Source organism: Takifugu rubripes, chromosome 16 (assembly GCF_901000725.2).
Source record: "Takifugu rubripes chromosome 16, fTakRub1.2, whole genome shotgun sequence".
Taxonomy (NCBI): Eukaryota; Metazoa; Chordata; class Actinopteri; order Tetraodontiformes; family Tetraodontidae; genus Takifugu; species Takifugu rubripes.
The window spans coordinates 8,721,027-8,742,147 of NC_042300.1; the positions used below are offsets into that span (position 1 = coordinate 8,721,027).

The following is a 21,121-nucleotide window of genomic DNA, read 5'->3' on the forward strand; positions in this document are numbered from 1 at the left end:
TGTGACGCCAGGGTTCGTGAGCAGAAAACAAGACGCACACTTCCTCGGACGCACGCCTGCGCTAATACGCGTGTGCATACAAACTAGTCCCTCAAGGCTTCATGCTTTCAAGGCTATCAGCGGAGTGAGGGTGGCTAGTGTTTGCTCAGCTTTGAGGCCAGTTTCCCGTCCCTAGTTGTCTCATAGAGCAGGGGGGTAAATTCCTGATAAAGGGCTCAATATCAAGAAAATGGAGAAACTTGAGCGCTTGGAAATGAAGTGATTAAACAGAGGGGGCGGGTGCATTCTCCACATCTCTGCAGCTTGCTTGGACTCTCCCGCATTGACACTTTGTTATTAACAGGACGGGAGGTTAAAAACAAGCATAACGAGGGGTAGGATGAGAGGGGACATGGGTTGTGTTTGCCCAAAGTGACAGTGTGGACCAAGAGCTTATCAAGGCCTTTGTAGATTATTGATCAGAGCAGATATCTGAGGCACGGGGGCTACAATATGTTCAAGTGTGTGTTCAAGGTTCGGGAAGCTCTGGGTTAAATCACTGAGATGTCACAGGCCTTCAACTTCTTGTTGTTAAAGACACTTCACCCTCAGCAGAATTGAGCTTTTTTTTTTAAATTTACAGTAAAAAAAAAAAAAGAAAGAACAAATCTGTGGCGTCAAGCCACACATTCCCTGTCTCACACTGTCACGCTAAAACACAATGAGCAGAAAGCATGGGAAGTGTTGGTATTCCCAGGCTGAGCTGGGATTAGGAATTAACCGGACTGGCAGCAGAGGTTTGTGTTGTGTCCCACCATTTCATCCTTCAAGGCTGCAGCTCACTCGCACACACACACCCACACTTAGTCACACACACTCTCTCTCTCACACACACACGTACACAGCCTTATCTTCCAGGGTCTTGTCTTGTTTGGCCAACGCTGTGCAAATAGAAGGTGCAATACATCTCTTGACAGTTCCCAAAAGCAAGGGGGAGAAACACGCTGGCCAAACAAACAGCCAACCCTGAGTCACCGAGAGACAAGAGATTTCTCAGGGTTTAGCAAAACACGGGCAAAGACACATATACGCAACGTGTTTGTAACAGTAGCTGCTCTTTGAGGGCTCAGGCCTCTGGCTACCTTTCTAAACGTTTGTCTAAGCAGTCTTAAGACAGGGCCCACTGCTGGAGTGAATGGCTCCCAGCAAGCCATCCACAGGCTCCCATTGTGCTCAGTCATATTTTATTATCTCATCAAAAAGCAGGAAATCCGATTCCCTCTCTCTGAAAAAGAGCTTATCCTTCTGTCTCAAAGCAACCTGTCACGAGAGAGGGAGATGGAGAGAGGTGGAGAGAATGGGGGGTAAGGGGGAGTCTGTGAATGAGAGTGATTAACGGCCTCATTGCCGCCTGTTGTTAGAGAAGTCCCTCTGTTTTCTTCTTTCATTCTTTCTTTGATTGCCACACACTCAACACACGGGGCAATGCAAAGGTTATTAAAGCGTGTTTATCCTTGTGCGGTTTGGAGCCCGCACGTTCCTAATTTTTCTGATTCCTTCCCCAGTCTGGACGGATCCTTTCATTCTGTGACACACAGGGGTCGAGCTGCAGTAAAATCCCTTTTAATAAAGCTTTTGTTTCCGAACCCCCTCTGCACACATTTCCATCCTATTTATTTTATCAGACCTCTCACAATGAAAAGCCCTTATTTTTGTAAATTCCCTTTCATTCAGACTAAAATTACAAAAAAATAATCATTAAGCGTGTTGAGAGCTGACAAAGTCCTCTCAAGTATGCTTATGTCATCCTCTTCCAAAAGTTGCATACACACGCAGAAGCAACAGGATTGGATCACCTAAAGATGTGTCAGATATTCTATATTTCTCTATATCTCTGTTGTGTTGTTTGCCTTTTTTCTGCCGCTTCTATTCATCACTTTCTCTTTCTTTTCTCACTTTTCCTCAGCATCCCTCTCTCCTCTCCTCTTTGTACATCTGTCCTTTAATTTTGAGCTCTGCTGAGAAGTTGTTAAAAAGCCCTATGAAATATGTATGAAGGATTGTGAGCCACGCGATTGGCCCCATTTACCGGACAGCCGAGTGAATGAACGGCCACACTGGATAATCCCCCACAATGCTCCTGGAACAAAGGCCCAACAGCTGACCCTAGAGACAGAGAGAGAGAAGGATGAAGAGGGGGACGGAGTGGGACATGGGGAGTGGTTTCCAACCAGTAAAGGCCCACGGCAGCACGCTGACATACACGACCTCTCCTCTCAAAAACAAAAGACTTGGGAGACAGAAATATCGCCCCGCGCTCCCTCTCTCCTTAGACTCTTTCCAGCCCCTCCTTCCCTCACCATCCCTCTCTCTCCTGCTTGTTCTCGCTCTCTCAGTCAAGGGGATCTGAAATACCAATACCCCTTTTCTCCTTGACATTGCTTTCTCCTTGCAGTCAGCATTTTGCTGTCCTTTTATAGTCAAAACGTCAGGAGAAATACTGCGCTGGAATATTCTTAGTAATGCAGCACTCAGTGACATTACCTTCGGTAGCTATGGCGCTGGCCATCCCAGCCTGTAAGCGTCGTGTTAGCCTACAGCGTGAAGTTGCACCCTGACGTCTGGGTCACTGTGGCTCTCTTTGAAACATGTTCAAATTAATTAAATCCTTTTTTTTCAGATTAGAAGACAGTTATACATTTGGGGAACAGGTCTACCTCTAGCCACTCACACATATCTGAGCCATCATTCATCACGCTGAGGGGGGTGGGTGGCTGTCCTGTGAGTGTGTGTGTGCGTGTGTGTGTGTGTGTGTGCTCGCGCGTGTGTGTACATGGCCATTTGTGTATGCATGTGCTCCAATGGTCACTAACCTTGCTGTGTCCTGACACTCCTGATGAGTATCTGCAGGACATTGGAGGAACAGAGTGGAGGAAGCACCGTCAGGCGTTTGGGCAAGCTGCTGTGTGTGTGTGTGTGTGTGTGTGTGTGTGTGTGTGTGTGTGTGTGTGTGTGTGTGTGTGTGTGTGTGTGTGTGTGCGTGCGTGCGTGCGTGTGCATGTGGGGGAGAGTGTGAGCATCCAGGGGAGCGGGCAGGGAGACAGTCAGCATTATCCAAGCAGGTGACCCCTGAAGGCTGCTTCGCCCCGGAGCTTTGAGTTGAGGAAAGAGACGCAGCCAAATACACCAGGGTAGCATTTACATCTGCAAGTGTGTGTGTGTGTGTCTATGAGCACTGTAACAGTACAGGATGTGTCATCTCCTTGGCACAAAGAAGTGTGTGTGTGTGTGTGTGTGTGTGTGTGTGTGTGTGTGTGTGTGTGTGTGTGTGTGTGTGTGAGTGTTGGCTTGGGGGAAGGTGTCACAGATCTTTGCCAGACTAATCATCTCCATGGTGTTGGTGAGCGCTGCTGTCAGGGACACTAAAGAGGCCGTGTGTTTCCCTGTTTCCCAAACCATTTAGTACTTCCTCTTTCGCCAGAACCTCTCCTCCACCCGACGCTCAGCTCCACTTTCTTGTTTGGTCACAGTTTAACAGTGGGACCCATAAAGATGTCACACTCGCAGCGTCACGGGGAGGGATGTGGGAGGCCAGGGAAACCTGAGAATTCACAAGAAGTGACTTTTCTCAGGCTGCAGCTCCGAGCAGCTTTTAAGGAAGTAGATGTTCGTGAGACCCGTAAGATTTATGCTGCCACATCCGTGCGAGAATATGAAAATGAGGCTCATTATAGTTTGATGTTGTCTGATGTTGCCTGGTTAGATGACGAGTCGCTTCTGTGTCTCAAGGTCCCCGATCGCTTCCTGGAGGTGGCCGAGGTCACACTGAGGGAGTTCTTCAACGCCATCGTGGCTGGCAAAGATGTGGACCCCTCGTGGAAAAAGGCCATCTACAAGGTCATCTGCAAACTGGACAGCGAGGTCCCCGAGGTCTTCAAGTCCCCCAACTGTCTCCAAGAGCTTCTACACGAGTAAATTTCTCCTCCTCCTTCTCGCTCGATGCTTTGCGCTTTTATTCCTGATTTGATAGAATTCTAAAATGATGCTCTCCTTTGATTTCCATCACTTTTCTCCAACGTTTGCTTGATTCCCTGTTAATTTTTTTAAAATACTTTTTTTTTTGAATGTATGAAATTTATGAAGTAGCATTCCCAATTTGTGACAGTTCCTAAATGGCCTAGCTATTGTGTTGTTATTATAAAGTATGATAAATATTACAGATTATAATTTGTTTTGTTTTTCTATGATTCTGAATTGAAGAGACACTAATCTTTGGGGTGTTTTTTTTTTGTTTTTTTGTTTTTTGGGACTGTGTGAACCTATCAACACTAAATCAAGTGTGTCCCAGATAGGTGGAAGGAGTTCCATTTTACACAACCTAGGCTGGGTTCCCTAAAGACACTCAGGGAAGTCCCTCCAATCCACTGGGTGCCCAACAGCTACTGCTGATGTCCCCGACAGGACATTTGCTCCCACACACAAACACACGTGCACAGAAAATAAGACCGAGTGAGGTTATTGACTGGAGAAAGACTGGACTCATGCACTGGTCTGCACTAGTCTGTGGACCTTGGACTGGTTTCAATAGCTACTGGGCTCTACCATGTTTTGAAGTGTTTTCCCTGCACTGGGGGCATTGTGTTTATTGGCTGTACATTATTATTTTGACTATTATTATTATTGATGTTGTTGGTTATGATTATTATTTGTCATCACTGTTTGCTTAAGATTGGCACTTCAAGATTTTTTTTTGTCCCTTTATGCCTTTGCAGAAAAAAAAATAAATTATTGCTATTATTATTCCACAGAAATTTAGATTCTGAAATGTTTTACCCATATTTATCATCCTTTTTGTCTATTCAAAATTTATTTTATTCTGTATGATATGGAAAATGTCTCATTTGGGGGGGGGGGGGGGGTTAATTGAAGGCAGGATCTGCAGAAACACTGACGTGAACATTTCTGGGAGGAATATAGAAATATGCGTATGAGGTGTGGCTTTTTGTTTGGTTCTAAAGAGTTAAATATCCACAGCCATTCCGATTTTGAAGACCTGACAGTTCGATCTGCTGTAGCAGCTGCTTTTTTTCTGTCTCTTTACAGCACAGCTCACAGAGTAAATGCAGCAGTCTGGTTATATGGCAGGATGTTATGGTGATCAGCACATACAAGGTCACCATCAAGCTATGACATGAATCACCCGGAGCTGAAATATTCAATGTAGTTTCACACACAGAAGATATTTAAATAAAGATTGTAAAGAAGGAAAATATATAAGCTCTCTCTCACAAACACAGCTTCTTCTTACCTGCCTTTGATTGATTTTGCTCCCTTCTCATGGCAACAATGGCAGGTCAGAGGTCAGCGCTCGCCACAGGGCTAGGAGCTCTCAGCAACACAAAGAGCACAGACAAAGACGACACACACCTGAAACCCTCTCCATCCCAAACTGGCAGCTTTTAGCACCCAAAAGTGAGATTCTGATAAAGTTACTGAGCTGGATGGCATTGCTTCCACTTCCAGATGAAATCCTACTCCCAGAATTCCCACATAAATTGTGCACAATCGAGGATTATTACTGTTAATGTACTCCTCTCTCAGGCTTTTTACCAATTTTCGGAAGCGGTTAGTGAAGGCTGCTTCTATGACGGGGCAAATTTGAGGACTTGAATGCATGTAAGAGTGCGTGCGTGCGTGCGAGCTCGCCGCCGACCTCACCTTAGCAACATTAGCTTTTAGCGGGTCTGACAAAAGATCAAAAGGGGCAGATTGCTTAACCTGCCAATGAGACAAAGCCCCTGACAAAAGGAGGTAGAGAAAGACAGAGAGCTACTCCCTTCATTATGTCCCCCCTTTCCTCCTCCCCAGACAGGTTTCTTCTTAAGATCTGGAGCCCTGAGAGAGCCAGTCGGATACATTTCTCACTGAAGGATGGGCAAGGCCCCACACGGCTCAATCTCAAAGCACCAGGGTTCTAAAGCGACACAAACAAAGGAGAAAGGGAAGAACACTTTTATCTAATGTGCAAGATTATTATCGTGCACGCAGCCCCTTTCCTGCAGCCCCACCCTAAAGTTAGAGCTCTCGCATCTGAAAGAATTAATTCAGGATAATGACATGAAGAAGGAAAAAAGGAAACTCAATGACAAAAGTGAGAAATCCGAGGTTTTCCTGTTGTTTGATTTCAGTCATACTTAAAACATATGTCTCTAAATACATATATAGTCTTTTTAAAGAATTGTAAAAGTCAAATCTATGGGGGAAATTATAACTATAGCAGACGATTGTTGGAATTGTTTGATAAAAGGAAGCCGGGGTATTTTTGGGGACAGCTTTCTGTAACCTGAATAAGTGAGTTGTTGGTAGATTAGGAGCAACTTTTAAAATTTTATTTTCAGGTTTTGTGACCACGTTTCCCTTTACTTTCTTCACTTTTTGTACTGTGCTTGAATGGCTGTCTTCTTGAGATCGGAAAAATAAAGTTGTAATATGTTTTCAGAGTATGAAATATTGTTGTTGCTACTGTAAATAACCGTATGGGAAAATAGATGTACAGTTTTTTTATCGCACATAGGTAGAAACAAAGGGTTGAGAAGGAAAGGGGGGTTGGTGGATTGTTCCCTCCGTGTCCAGCCTTTAATGGGGGTCCTGTTTCCCATCAGCACCCTTGAAGTTGCACCAGCGCCCGCTTCTGAAATTTTTGCCGACAGAACGATGCTAACGTGGTCGGCTGATGATGATGTCACAGTTCGGCCCTTCGGGCGCCTGCACACCCCGATTTCATTCCCAAACACGGGCAGACTCCAGCCGCCGGGGCTCTTGATTTGTCAGACAGAAATCCATTGTCATCGGAGGGTTGGTGTCACTAAGGGGACACACTGTACAGTTCCACGGCGACAGAAAATAAATGAATTTGTACGTTTTTTAATTCAAACAGTGGAGGCCAGTTTGGACCTTTTTCAGCGGGATAGCTCCGTGTGTGTAGGTGTGTTTCTACATGTAGGTGTGTGTTTCTACATGTCTGCAAGTGTGTGTCCGTGTGTGTCAGAAAAGACCGATTATGAGAACCTGTGAACCACCGAGTGACACAATTCTCAACACTGTGCCCCTCCCCCACGCCTGGGAGTACCATCCTGACATGTAAATGATTCTCATTAAGCGTTGGCAACACTGTGTGTGTGTGTGTGTGTGTGTGTGTGTGTGTGTGTGTGTGTGTGTGTGTGTGTGTGTGTGTGTGTGTGTGTGTGTGTGTGTGGATCTGACCTGTTAAAAAGGATTTTATTTTCAATGCTTTCAGTAGTAATTAATTAGTAATTATTATTATTATTATTACTATTATTATTATTATTATTATTATTATTAACATGTTGCTCTTTTTGTAAATATCAATCATGTGGATTTGGATAAATACTGCCTTTGTGTAACTCAGCAATATTTTATGTAAATAGTGTTCTGTTGATGCTTTTTTATGCCATTATTATTCGACTGTCGTGCAGTAATTCCAGTTGACATGACCGTGTTTCCGAGAGAGAATTGTCACCTACGGGTTGTAAAAAAAACAGACAGAAACTCACAACATGGCTGCTTGTTTTTACATTACTGGTGTCGATTTGTCGTGCAGATCTTGTGTAATTTATCCTTCTAATTTATCGTAATTTATTTGATGTTATTTTCCTTTATTTTGAAACAGGGAAGGCTGCGCTGCATTTCTTTGAATATGACAAACCTAAAATACCCGAATCCCCAGTGAACCTGACTTGAATTTCAAAATTAGGCCGATAAGTGTTCGTTCAGGTGAGAGGAGCAAAAGAGGCTGGAAGTTCCGGCAGCTAAATGGACCTGAAGAAGAAGAGAAAAAGGGTTGTAACGGACTTTTGATATTTCCCCCTGTATTACTTTGGCCCAGCCTGAAAACAGCCTGTAGTCACACTGCCTTTTGTGCCTTCACCCCCTCTGAACTGAATGTATGTGCAGTATATATGCAAGCTTGTGCAAAATGAATAAAAATGGAAATAAAAAATGAAAAAAAGAGATCATGACAGGCTAGTTTAATGCTTATTTTTATCAAATGATGTGTGTGTTTGTGTGTGTGTGCAAAGATAAATATACAGAAAAAGACGTAAAGCACCCCTTTCACCCAAAAACACATCAAAATACATTTAGAAATAACATGAATTCATTTAACGCCCTGATCTGTAGTTGATTGTCTGTCAATCACAGTGTTTGGAAGCTCAAAACTAATATAAAAGAACGGGGAATTATGGCATCAGACGTGATGTCTTAAAAGATTTTTTCACTCATTGTGCACATTTGTTGTGGTTCCTTTGTTGGGAGTCTTTGAAGGAAAAAAAGCAGGCTCAGAGTTCCCTCTTCATCATTTTGCCGTTTTCTTATCGTGACCTCAGTTGTGTTTTCCACCACGCCTGCTCGTTTCTGTTCCTTCTTCTTTCCTTTTGTTCTTCCCTGACTGCGTTTTCACTCCTTTTTGCTTTGATGCTCATTTTTTGGAGTTGCTCCTTTTGTGCCTTCTTTGCTTTTATTCTTCTCTCTCTCTCTCCTTTTCCCTCTCGTCCTCCGCCTGCTTCCCTCCGCTTGCCTTCACCGGAGGCTACAGCTCCTTAGGTTGGGCTGAGACAGCATCTTTGTACAACACCGACCGTCTGCTCTGTAATCAAATACCATCTGTCGCCACATCTGAAGAATCACTCCCTCGCTTCCTCCATCACACACACACACACACACACACACACACACACACACACACACGCACACACTGATGCGTGTAGGCACAAATACACTATAGCATGCACACACGCCACATCTGTGCCTCCCACTCCTCAACAATGTGTGTGTGTGTGTGTGTGTGTGTGTGTGTGTGTGTGTGTGTGTGTGTGTGTGTGTGTGTGTGTGTGTGTGTAGTTTTTATGTACAATGACCCGTGTGCTTACAGTCCACCTGATTCACATTTGCAGCCAGCAGGGCCGAAGGCCCGGCAGTCACTTTCACCACTTCCTGTTTTTCCCACCGCTCCCCCCGTGGGGTTCAAAGGTCATTGTCTTCAGGTATATCCATGTTTGTTCTGCAGCTGCATGTCAGCAAGACCTTGGCGGTTATATCACACAGGAGATAGTGGACTTTAGTTCTTCAGTCTTGGATCAACGGCCCACTATCTCAAAGTCTGCCAGTCTTTCCCAATGTTTGCCTAATGTTTGTCCCTGCTCCGGCACAGAAAACTTTGACACGGTCCCCAAGGTCCCTGCGCAAGTCCTCCCCCCTTCATGTCACCCATTCTCACTTAGATTCAATGTTTTACATTTAGAGCTTCTGTGTTTTATTTTATTATTTTAAATGAGACTTGGTAGGAAGTGGAGGATTCAGAGAAAAGGTCAGTCTCCATGAACAGCAGGCACCGATCCGCATATAGAGGAGCTTTGTGACGAAGAAATACGAGGACTTGGGTTTGATTTCTTCCTCATGCAAACCTCCTACCAGCGGCCAGAACGAGCTATCGAACGTTTTAACGGTGTCGACACCTACACCTGCAAAATGACCGTGGGCTTGAAACTGAAACAGCCGAATTCTATTGAAGTTTTTCCTCCACAAGGAGGAGTTTCGTTTACTGACACTGGCAATGTGTGCGTGTGTGCATGTGTGCGTGTGTGTGTGTGTGTGCGTGTGTGTGTGTGTTGCCTTTTATTTGCATAACAGTGAAGCTATTTCATACAATATGACTCAATTGCACAAAGCAGCCCTTTCCAGGTACTCAGGGGCCATGAAATGAATGTTAAGTATTTTCTTCTGATGAAAATCTGAAAGTTGTTCTTCCAGATGTGCTTGATAAAATCAACCGAAGCATATTCTAGAGATACCTGGCTGTAGATCAAACCCCCCTTTACATCCACAGCACACGCATGCAACAGTAATACTACACTCCTCTCGGTTAATGCAAATTTAGGCTATAAATCTATCAACTTCTTTTACATTTCAGTTTTGAAAAAAGACAGTCCCGGACTTCTGGTTTGCATGCAACGACTGATTTGTTCTTTGGGTGTTTGTAATTAATAACTAGATTGAAATCAGTGTTTGGCTGTTGTGGTTTCAAGCATCAAAGCCACTGCATGCATGGTATCGGTGATAGAGACACCTAGTGGTCAGAATGTGCAACTGACACTGCACAGCAATGAACAGCATCATCTTTACTTGTCTTTTATTTTAGTTATTTTACACAGTGCTGCTGCTTCCTGATTACCACGTTGATTAATTTGATATTTGATTTGTCTTTTGTCCATCTTCATCTCATCTCTCTGTGTGCGTTGGTGATGTGAAGATTCCAGTTGGACAGTTCATTGCTCCCTCTTTTTCCTCAAAAGCATCTCCCTATTTCTCTTTCTCTCTCACTCTTTCTCTCTCTCTGGAAGACCCCAGCGCAACTGGAGCCTCGGAGGCTCAAGAGAGGAGCCTGGGAAAGGAGGAACAAAGGGCCGTCCATCTGCAGCCATCACCACTCCGCACCTCCTCTGCCCCCTCGCCTCCCGTCCTTCCCTCCCTTGGTCCCCTCGCTCACTGGCCAGTGCCCCAAATTAAGACTTCAGACAAGAAAATAGGCTCACTAAAAAAAAGGGGGGAGAGAGGAAAAAAAGGGAGAGAAAGAAGGAAGTCCATTACAAGCCAAGAGGAGCAGAGCAACAAAGCCGCTGTTGTTGGATGGCAGGGCCTCTCTGTCGCTCTGTGAGGAACTGTCACCGTGTCAACTTGGACCCCTTGTTGTCAGGAAGACAAACTATAATGAAGACACACGCACACACAACATGCACACACAGCCTTTAGAAAAAGTCCTCTTAATAGATACATTTCAGAGAAAAAACATGTTCATTGTCACATGCGAAGCTCCAAAGGCAGGTTCCAAGCCAGAAGAAGCCCCTAATAGAGAAATTCTGAAATCACTATAGACAGTATAGGTGAGAAACGGCAGCAGTGAATCCCCCACAGCACATCTCCCAGTCTGACTGCCAAGAGAGGTGAGGCGAGGAGCCGAGCCAAGAGAGCACGGAGGACCTTCCTTCCAAATTGCATGAAAGAGAAGTTTTGTGGGTGTCTGCACATGTGAGAACATGTGTTGCAGGTAGGCTGAGGCGAGGGAATCATATATAAATGATATCAGGACACATGTTGATTCAAGGGTTTTAAGGTAGACAAGAGGGGGCCCTGGAGGGCAAACACCTGTCATGGAGGGAGTTATGGAGACAAACACTTCGAGTGTGTGTGTGTATGTGTGTGTGTGTGCTTGTAGTTTAACAGTGCAATGGGGGCAGAGACGGAGTCTGAACTGGTTTGGCTTCTTTCAGTCTAAACTGGGTTTTGTGGGTCCAAGACAGATGGCACTCAGAGCAAAGCTGCTCTCAGATAGCTGCCTTTCTCTCTCTCACTTTCACTCTCTCTCTCTCTCTCTCACACACACACACACACACACACACACACACACACACACACACACACACACACAAATGCACACATCTCTTTTAATAGCCATTATTGGCATCCTTTTCCTCTTCCAGATCCCTGAATCAGAAATCACAGAGACCCATTATATTTTCTATTGACCCATTTGGCAAGATGGTGTGAGCATCGAGTGCTGGATTAAATCAAAAGCAGTTTATAATCCAGTAATTCTAATGTTTTAATTACTTAGATGAACAGGAGGTGTTTGAGCAAAGGCTAATCTCTGAGACATAAGGGGGGGGCAGGAATAGATTTGTGTGTCTCCTTTGAAACAGAAAGACAGACAGACAGACAGACAGACAGACAGACAGACAGACAGACAGACAAACAGATGCAGGCTAAATAAACTGTTAAAGTGTTTAAGTTTATGAGTTTATGAGTGGATGATAACATTAATTTTTTAATTTTAGACTGTGTCATCCCTCCTGTCAGTCAGGCTGATGGCCTCCCTCCCGAGGTCAGCTCCATACCGAAGGGGTCTTAACAGTCTTCAACTTGCTGTTTTCCTCTGCTGCTGTATGCGGACCTCTCCAGGCTCTGGATGCGTGCACGTATGCAAACACATGCCCCACTGAGCCAGGAGTGAGCCTTAAGACAAGGGGTGATGACTGGGACAGCTGCAGGGGCTAGAAGCCAGTCTTAGCTCAGCCCCCCCCCCCCCCACACACACACACACACACCACTACCTTCAATAGCTGCCATCCAAACAAGCCATTGTTTCTGGCGAGGGCTTTTGGTATTTCATTTGTCATGAAATAGATATGGACACGCGGTGACCATGAGACTCTTTCTCCAAAAAAGACGATGCTTCTGTCGAGCGCGGCTTGCTAGCGTCCCTTGTCCTTCACCTCCCGGTGAAGCCGGCCCGAGGCGGTCGGCTCTGGCCTATTAATAATCTTGATCGAGATGTGAAGTGGCCTGCTGGGTATTGTTCTCAGAAGAAAGGGGGGTGGGGGTGTTTAGCTCGTGCGTTATTGTTTCGGACATCATTTTCTCTGGTTTCTCGGCGGACGGCAGGCAGGTTGTGGCTGCGGGGCAGGTCAGGCATCGCCTCCTGCTCAGCTGTCGTCAACCTCTGCTGAGAATAAGGCCAATAATTGGCCAATATTTACACGTTGACATGGCTGCGTAGCACTAAGCTACACGCGCATGCCATGCATTAGGGGAACTTTCAACACATAGTTAACGGTGAAAAGGAGGACGTAAGGACGCAGCTGTGCATCTTGCATTGTTTACCACAACCCTAGAGACGCTGAGATGCTCGGCAACGTCGCAGCTCCATCATCTTTAAGTTTCCAAAGAGGTCATGGGCAGAAAACAATACCCCTCTCTCACCATCATGGGCATTCCTTGGCACAACAATAGGCTCATCTCCCCCCCCCATATTTTCCTTTCCTCCCCTCCCTCCTCATTCTTCAGCCACTCCATCAAAGAGCATTCCAGCTCCAGAGCCCCCTAAGCTCTTCACTCTCAGTCTGTCCATGTGACCCACCAGAGAGACAATCATCTTTAAGAATTGATTCACTCTGGTATCTAAAGCCTATGGAGCCCGGCTGCCAAGATACCCAGCATAGGCGCCGCTCATGGGCTCCAGGTACACGACAGCTGCTCCCTAACAATAAAGACAAAAATGGGAGGCACTCAGGGGGAAGATGCGGCCCTAACCTCCCTCTCAAGCCTGAACTGGTCACCTTGAGCCAGTTGTTGCCTGCCTGCCTTCTGAGACCTCAAAGGATTGGGTCCAACTTTGGGATGAGGGCGGCGGATTAGGGGTGGCGGCTGCAATGAAATCACAATTGGGAATCAGGAGCCAGATATGACAAAGGAGAGGAGCTCGGAATGTTTTTCCCTTTCTTGGCCTGCCGCAGCTGCACTTCCAAGATGGGAGCGACACGTGGAAGACCATAAATAAAACAGTGGCATGTTGTTTTCTTCTGAGGCCCGCTGGAGGTCAAGTGAAGGAGATCGGAGCCTCGGCGTTAGCGGGTATGTTGTGATGATACAGATAGACGTCGCAAATCAAGGAGAAGGAGACAGCAGGGATATTACCTCACCTGAAGTGTCTCCATAAACTCCAGTCTTCCAAAGCCTTGGGAAGTGGGATCAAATTTCATGCAGGTCCTAGAGAGATTTATGGTCACACAATCTAGTTTCTCATCCATGTTTTAAAAGGGAGATTAGATTAAGAGACTAAAGACGTGAATATAGTAATATAGAAATTGTCCAGGACTCCGGGAAACCTAAGACAGAGGAGGGTGCTTTAAATAGAAACAAAGATATGATGAAACAGGGGAAGAGAGCGAAGTCACAAGTCTCTCAGTAAAAATGTGAAGGCGGAAGGGAACGGGAGACCGGAGGAATTTCCCGAAGCAGCCCCTATTTACGATATTAAACAAGATTTAATAAGTGAGAGTGATTTGATGAGGTGATTATCCTGGCCCATTAATCAAGCGGGCTTCTGGCCCCAGAGTAATATGGCCCATCTTTTTCCCTATACCAAAGCCTCTTTAAGCGCTGAGCTCCTTACCGCGCTAACGCCGCTTCAGAAACAACACCAGGCTGGGGGGAAAAAAAGACATATTATATCTCATCTCTGATGCCCGTGGGCAGTTCTGATGCTCGCTCATCCCTCCAGCTTCCTGTCTGCTCTTTTGGTGCATCTGGCAAATTGAACTCCTTAACATCTGGGTCAAAAAGTAAAGTCTTATCAGAGGGAGCTAAGAGTGATAACTGGCAGTGATAAGCAAAAAGCATCTGTTGGCTTTAAGGCTTTTGGTTGGAGAACAGAAGGAAGTTGTATGGATTTGCTGGATTGCTGTGTTTTGCAGAGAGGTAGGGGAAAGCTGTGTGTGTGTGTGTGTGTGTGTGTGTGTGTGTGTGTGTGTGTGTGTGTGTGTGTGTGTGTGTGTGTGTGTGTGTGCGTGTGTGTGTGTGTGTGTGTGTGTGTGTGTGTGTGTAGATGCGCCTGGATCGGCCTGAATCACAGACAACAGCTCTACAGAAACTGAGGCAGATGCATCAGGGCGTGAGCAAGCACATTCCTTTCAATCGGATCAGAACCTTCCTAACACCGTCTAACTAGGTGAGCCTGTCCCTTCAGGGCTGCAACTTATTTTATAGAGTGAAAATATCAAGAACAGATGTTGGGATTAGGATTCATACACACCGGCGTCTAAGAACTGCATGGAAATCAGAACCAAAATGTTCAGTTTGTGCGTTCCAGCTTGTTTAGTAGCTTAAACAATTAATCCACTATGCATTTTTTAATTGACTGTTAAATTTAGTTTTCTAATGTGTTCATCATAGAACATTTCTGTGTGTTGTATGTGGAATGTAACATGTAGGACTGATGATTCTGTTAATTCCACCTGGTTTATATTAACTTGTTTCTAATTTAGTTTATGGATGGAATGTTGATTCTGGAATTAAGATTGAGTCCAGGCATCCTTCTCAACCAACTCTATCTTATTCTTGGTATCATTGGGTCCTGGAGAATTTCCCAGCAGTCAATGGGGTGTGAGGCGGAGGACAGGCCTGTGGTAAGATAAAACGTGTGTGTTTATGGAATAATACTGGGTCTAAATCTTAAATAAACCAATTCTCACATGCTGATATTCTGTTTTTACTGGTCAAAACAGGAACCATGTTACTATTTTACTGGGGCCAAGTTGAAGAATATCAGTTTAAAGTCTGACGTTGCTTCTTAAATACAATAAAAGTCACTAATAATTCTTCAAAAGCACCACAACAACATGACATCCTGGATTTGGACCCACAGCGATGTCAACCCCCCCCCCCCCCCCCCCCCCCCCCCCCCCCCCCCCCCCCCCACCACCCACCAAAGTGAAACACACCTGCAGGGCAAACGGGACCATTCAGCACCTCCAACAAGTCTGATCCAGCACAGCGCTGATCCACGCATTTTATAAGACGCAGTGTGGAATGAGGCGATGCAGCCAAGAGTCAAAGGGAATAAGGGCGACAAAGACAACCAGAGCCCTCCCCCCCAAAAAAAAACATTTTAAAAGCTCAAGTGGAAGAAGATTACTTTAAAGCTTTTTTTTTTCTGGAAACTGCCTCTGAGTATTAATACAATAAGCACAGAAAATATAATACAAGAATGTTTTTATCAACATAATCCTGAGAGATGAGGTCATACCAACCTGGGAAATAATCCCAAGGAGTAGGGCCCACAGTTGTCTGCCACAAACACACAAACACACACTTCCACCCTTCAAATAATCATCAGATAATCTTCAGAGGATGTTGCTTCATCTTTACGGCCACAGAACTGCTGGGATAAACAATCAATGAGAGGTCATCTTCTAGCTAATCCCGTTAATAGGATGCAGTCCTCTGGAATATTTGCTGGTAAAGATCCTAATTTGATGTTTTGAAAAGATTCCACAGCGCCAACGTCATTAATCTGACGACTGGAAGGATGCAGATGAAGCGACGGTTTCGGGAGGAACAGAAAGAGTTGATTCATAGAACAGACACAAGAATTTGTTAGCTGAGTAACTTTCCGTCGCCCTCCCGCCCTCTCCCCCCACCCTCGCCCAGTGTATCTAAGCAGCATAATTTGAGTAAATGACAGGGGAACATCTGCTGTGCATGAGAGGCCAACACTTTAACATGCAGATGTCTCCCTCCATCTGCATTAATTCAATAATTACTGCAATGGATGGAGGGGGAAAAATCTTTTTTATAGCTTAAGACAATGTTATTTGTGCCAGTTGGTATGGGGGGGGCAAGTCAGGATGGAGGGGGGCACGCATATGTGCGTGCGTGTATATTGTATATGCTGCTGGAGGATTGTGAGGAGCTGATTATTGCCCCATTTAGCCGGAGCAAGCTGTCACAATGTGGAGAATCCTGCTAATTCCATTGTGCCCTTGGTGAGTCGTCAGTAGACTCCAAGTGACCGGCGATGCCTCGGAGCCTCCACTTGGACGAGCGTTAGCGCTCCCTCACTGTTGAATTTTTGGAAGGCGGCGAAAACATTAACTTTGTCCTGCGCCGTCAATGCGATGCAGCGCGACAGAGATCTGCCTGTTAGCAAGAACCCAGCAGGACTGGGCCCTAACATGCAGGACTGCAGCGTCGATTTGGACGGCCAGTTGAATTTTTCCTCATCAATCTCATTTATTCCCTCCATCTTTACGCTTCCATCTGATTTCCTTTTCTCTTCCATCACTGATGTAATTACCTCTATGTCCTTCACCTGTGGCTAACTGGCTCCGCCCCCTTCCCTGCCTATATAAGCCTCCCGTCAGTGCTCATGTTGTCTCTGCTTTGGGGGTTCCTACATGATTGTTTGCTTCTTACATCTTTCACAAAATATCTTTTTTAAGCATTTAAAATCTGAAGGAACTGTGTAGCATCTCGAATGAGGCAGAGGGAGAGATGGAGTGAGCGCTACAGTCCATCAGAATTTGCGGCACAGAAACAACAGCACGCCACAGAGTGACGGGTCAAGGCCTCGGCTCGCCAATAAATCGGGTCTTGTGACATTTAAAATGTCAGGCAATCATATTTTGGCTGCCACTGTCAATGACAATAAAAGTATTGGACCAAGTAGAGCATTAACGGTTAATGGTTTTTAATTAAATAGAGGCGGCAACTACACTGGAAGGTCAGGTCTCATTTCCATTAAAAGCATTCAGAGAGCAGTCAAGACCAACCTGACTTAATATTCCGGAGATTTTAGGACCTGACATGCGTTTATTGATAAAACAAAGATACCACAACGGCATTATAAATAGGTAGGATTCCAAGATTTGTTACCTGGAGTTTAATATTGTGTCTGTAATCATGCAGAGGCACACGACCTCCGACTGAAAGGTCACGCTGACAATTGGATTACACACACACGCAAACAATTAAAGGATGTATCACTATAGATATACGATTACACATAAATAAATAGAACACCCGACACCGTGCGCACCCCTGCGCGCACACACACATGCGCCAGCCGGACCCGTCCACGTCTGCTAAACATAGAGACAAAGGAAAATATCTGTATACTTAGCAGGCCAACTTCCTTTGATTGCAGCAGTGCTGTAGGAAACAATGCACAAGCACTATTAATAAACCAAGGAGAAAGAATTCCTCTTAGAGGAAAGCTCAAAGGAGCCACTGGCCGGGCTATTTCCAGACTGCCTGGCTGACTGACTGATTGAATGACTGGCTGCAGCGTGCTGCGCTCCCTGCATCTTGTCTTACTCAGCTGCTTTTTCCAAGGACGCGCGAGAGAAACGGGCCGAGCGCTACAAATCCTTGCATAACACCTTCTTCACACACTTTGCTGACTATCCTGGTTATGCAAGTGTCCGAGTCCGATATCAACCTGAAGTAAGTGCATGAGGTATGTAACAGATCTCTTCCGTGGTCAGTGTATCACACCCCCGCGCCTGCAACATTCAAGCGGCGGTAAATATCTTCCCGGGTACGTTCACGCTCGTCTTTCCTTTCCAAAAGTGCGCAGTTGAAGAGCATCAAATCCCCCCCTCGCTAAAGCCACACAAGCCCTTTCCTCATGAGCGCAGCCTACAAACTCCCAGAAAGAGCATCAGTGAGGGTGGGGAGGGGGCTGCAATGGCAGTCTATTAAAGTGGGGAGATGAAGGAGCGAGAAGAGGGGAGCAGAAGAGGAGGGGGAGGCCATTGTTCTGGTCCGTTTTAGCCCTCGGTGTCACCCTGCAACTGTTGTCACTTCTAAGTTTAGCTGAACGGCTGAAGAGGACAGGGAAGAGTAGAAGGAGGAGGGAAGGTGGCTGACAGAGGAGGCGGAGGAGGAGGGGGAGGAGGGGGAGGAGGAGAGAAATGCAGGAGGAAAGGTGGACAGCGAAGGAGAGGAGTGCACACGAACGAGCCAGAAAACAACACATGGAAACCCAACCGTGATGGACACAGGATGTATGTCAAAGTACAGAATTTTCTTTTTAAAAAAAGGAATTTATAATAACCACCAGTTGCGTTCCGTAAGGGGATCTTGGGGGGGCGGGGTAAGGCGGGTGAGGGAATGAGCGCTAAGACGACAAGGAGCTAAAAAGAGATGAGGTGAAAGAAAGAAGGAAGACCGAAGAAGGAAGAAAGAGACAGATTAACTTCAGCTGTCTGCTCATAAAGCAGCCAAGGGGTGAGGCGCTAAGCCCCTCAGTGAAAGCAGAGCTTAGGTGGGTGACACAGGGCAGCGGACCCCACTCAGCCCACAGCGGCCTGCAGCACGGGGCCCGAGCCAAAGCAAAGACACATGGATAAACAGAGCGAGATGAGGCTCTGCGCCTGCAAAGCCCACGCGGCTAAGACGGCCGGGCAGGCAAGTGGGCAAGCGGGCAGGCGGGCGTCACATTCCCCCCCAAGTCAGGAGTGGAGACAAAGGGGGGGGGGGTTAAGGCTTAAGGCTTGGCTCCCTGGCTGATATGACACAGAGAGCGCCGCTAGACACCGTCTCAGCCGGTGAGTTCATCGGGAGGAATGTGGATTTATTGTATATTGCGAGAGCTGAGCTGGGGAGAATAAAGCGCAGCTCGCACGTGGGCCTTGGCATGCAGCCCCCGCCTAAAAACTCCAGAATTATCAGTGACCCCGCTCTTTCCATTAGATGCAAACACACGCAGCACTGTCCATCTCTCAACCCGCAGCCTGACTGCTTGTTAGCGCAGCCGCCAGGGAAGAGCACGTGATGACAGGGCGGCGAGGTGGCCTCTGCTGGTTACTGCTGCAGGGCCGACGGAGTCAAAGGTCTGTAACCGCGCTGGATTTCACACATAACCCTCATCTGAGACCTTATGGCAGCAGAGCATTAGCAGCTGCTATTTTACGAGGTCCTTGATGTGACAATGCGTGGCGTATGTCCGTCAGCAATATGGCCGCAAGCTAAACACGATGTCTTTAAACGGTGTTTATGCAGACGGGTCACCGAGGAGACGCACAGCTGATTTAAAGGAGGAGTTATGAGCAGATAGAGACCAGATTAAAAGTGGTGCGCTAGACAATCAGGGTACTGGACAGGGGAGTTTGTTTATGCACAGAAGAGCAAGGAAGTACTGTCTCTACTGTAAATCAAGTAGATTTAAACGTTTCCAGTGACGTACGAAATAGGAGGAAAGCAACGTGTGACACACTGTGGACGTGTTCGATTCACAGGCAACAGTTCAAACAGAGGGATTTTTAACACTTTTCTCTAAAATCGTGTCAAAATATTGAGTCAGTCACATGAATTATGAATTCCCAAGGCTTAAACTGGATGTTGACTTAATTGTGCAGCCATTTACAATCACTTCAAGTTGTTAGTTTGTCCTTAATTACTACAGTTTTATTTGTGGGCTCTATTAAACTGTGGAAGTAGAAAGAAACCTGGACTTTAGACCAAACAGGTCAGAGCGACTGGATCAGTTTAATACCTCTGTGCTGTCTCTTATTCTGTTGATTTTTTGCCTAACAGGGTTTCCTTGAGAACTAAATCTACTTAGGATTTATTGTTTCTTATTATTTCTCGTCATTGGAAATTATAATCCTTTCACCTAATCCCCCCCAGCCCCCTTTTCAGATCATATTCATCAAGATCATCCCCTCTGACAAAGCAAGAAATCGGCGTAGCTGGGAGGTCCAAAGAGAGCCGGCAGCTCCGACAATGGGTTTCTTCCTAATCAAATCAGATTCCTCTGATGTAATCAAGACGAGACGCCAAAGACGACGACATAATCTCCCAGGGACATGCCTCCCTTGCTTGCACATTATTAAAAAATGAGGAGGAACAAATCTTTAGATTGAAAGACCGGAAAAATGGAATTATAATAAATCAGGGTAAAGTGGGGCAAGGTTGGATAAAGCCTTCAGATACAGATGAGGGACAAATCTTCACAGTGGTTTATGCTTGTGTTTGTGTGGGGCACACACAAAACACACACGCACGTGTGCGCGTACGCACGCACACTTGTCTGTGTGAAATGTGTTTGCTTATTAAATATTTCAATTTCCTGCCATATCTGACCTGAGATCTGCCTCTTTTGGGTACTAAAAACAGCAGGACAGCTAGTTACCCAGGTTGAACTCAGTGGCGTCATTTAACGTATCTATTGCCAAGGATACTGGGGACACTGGTGACCTTTCCATGAGCCAGTTGATGGTTGCACCTACACCCATTCACCACAAGATGGCAGCACAGTGACAAAAGTGGACATCAGACGGAACCTTTTGAGGGTCTTTCAGTGGTTCTGAGCAGAATTTTATCTCATACTGAAAAGAACTTCAAACCATCATAGAACATACTGTGGCTGTGTAATTGAATTTACGGAAGTGACCAAAAAGCAAAGCAGAGAACCTATTTTCAAGAGATTGTTGGTTTCTACCGCTAGATGGCGGTAACGGACCACTACAAAGTAGTGATGCGATAATAATGTTTTTGTTTTTGTTTTATTTGGTCTCATATTTTAAAACCAACTATTTAAAAAGTAATAAATTAGTACAGTCTCCCATTGACAAATCGGACACCCACTTTAAAATGCTCTTTCTGAAGTAGAAAACCTAAATTTTAAAATTCAAATATAATATTGACGTGGGTGGCTTCATGACTTAGACTGGGTTTTTTTCATTGTCGAGAGAGTCCTTGTTGATGTTATTTTTGTTGGTAAAGT

At 45.6% G+C, this 21,121-nt stretch overlaps 1 protein-coding gene across 4 annotated transcripts in view; it reads left to right on the plus strand.

Annotated features, from left to right (window-relative positions):
- prox1a (prospero homeobox 1a) overlaps positions 1–10,578 on the plus strand; it is a 30,973-nt gene extending 20,395 nt beyond the window's left edge. For 2 of the 4 annotated variants that reach the window (XM_029849366.1, XM_011612084.2), the window contains exons 5-6: positions 3,769–3,950; positions 10,398–10,578. In XM_029849366.1, coding sequence (XP_029705226.1) covers positions 3,769–3,950; positions 10,398–10,563 — 348 coding nt within the window. In that variant the 3' untranslated portion in view covers positions 10,564–10,578. Of the gene's footprint in view, positions 1–3,768; positions 3,951–4,317; positions 6,484–10,397 lie in introns of those variants that run through there. The other 2 variants (XM_029849367.1, XM_029849368.1) reach the window with 2 other exon arrangements.
- Positions 10,579–21,121: the final 10,543 nt, after the last annotated feature.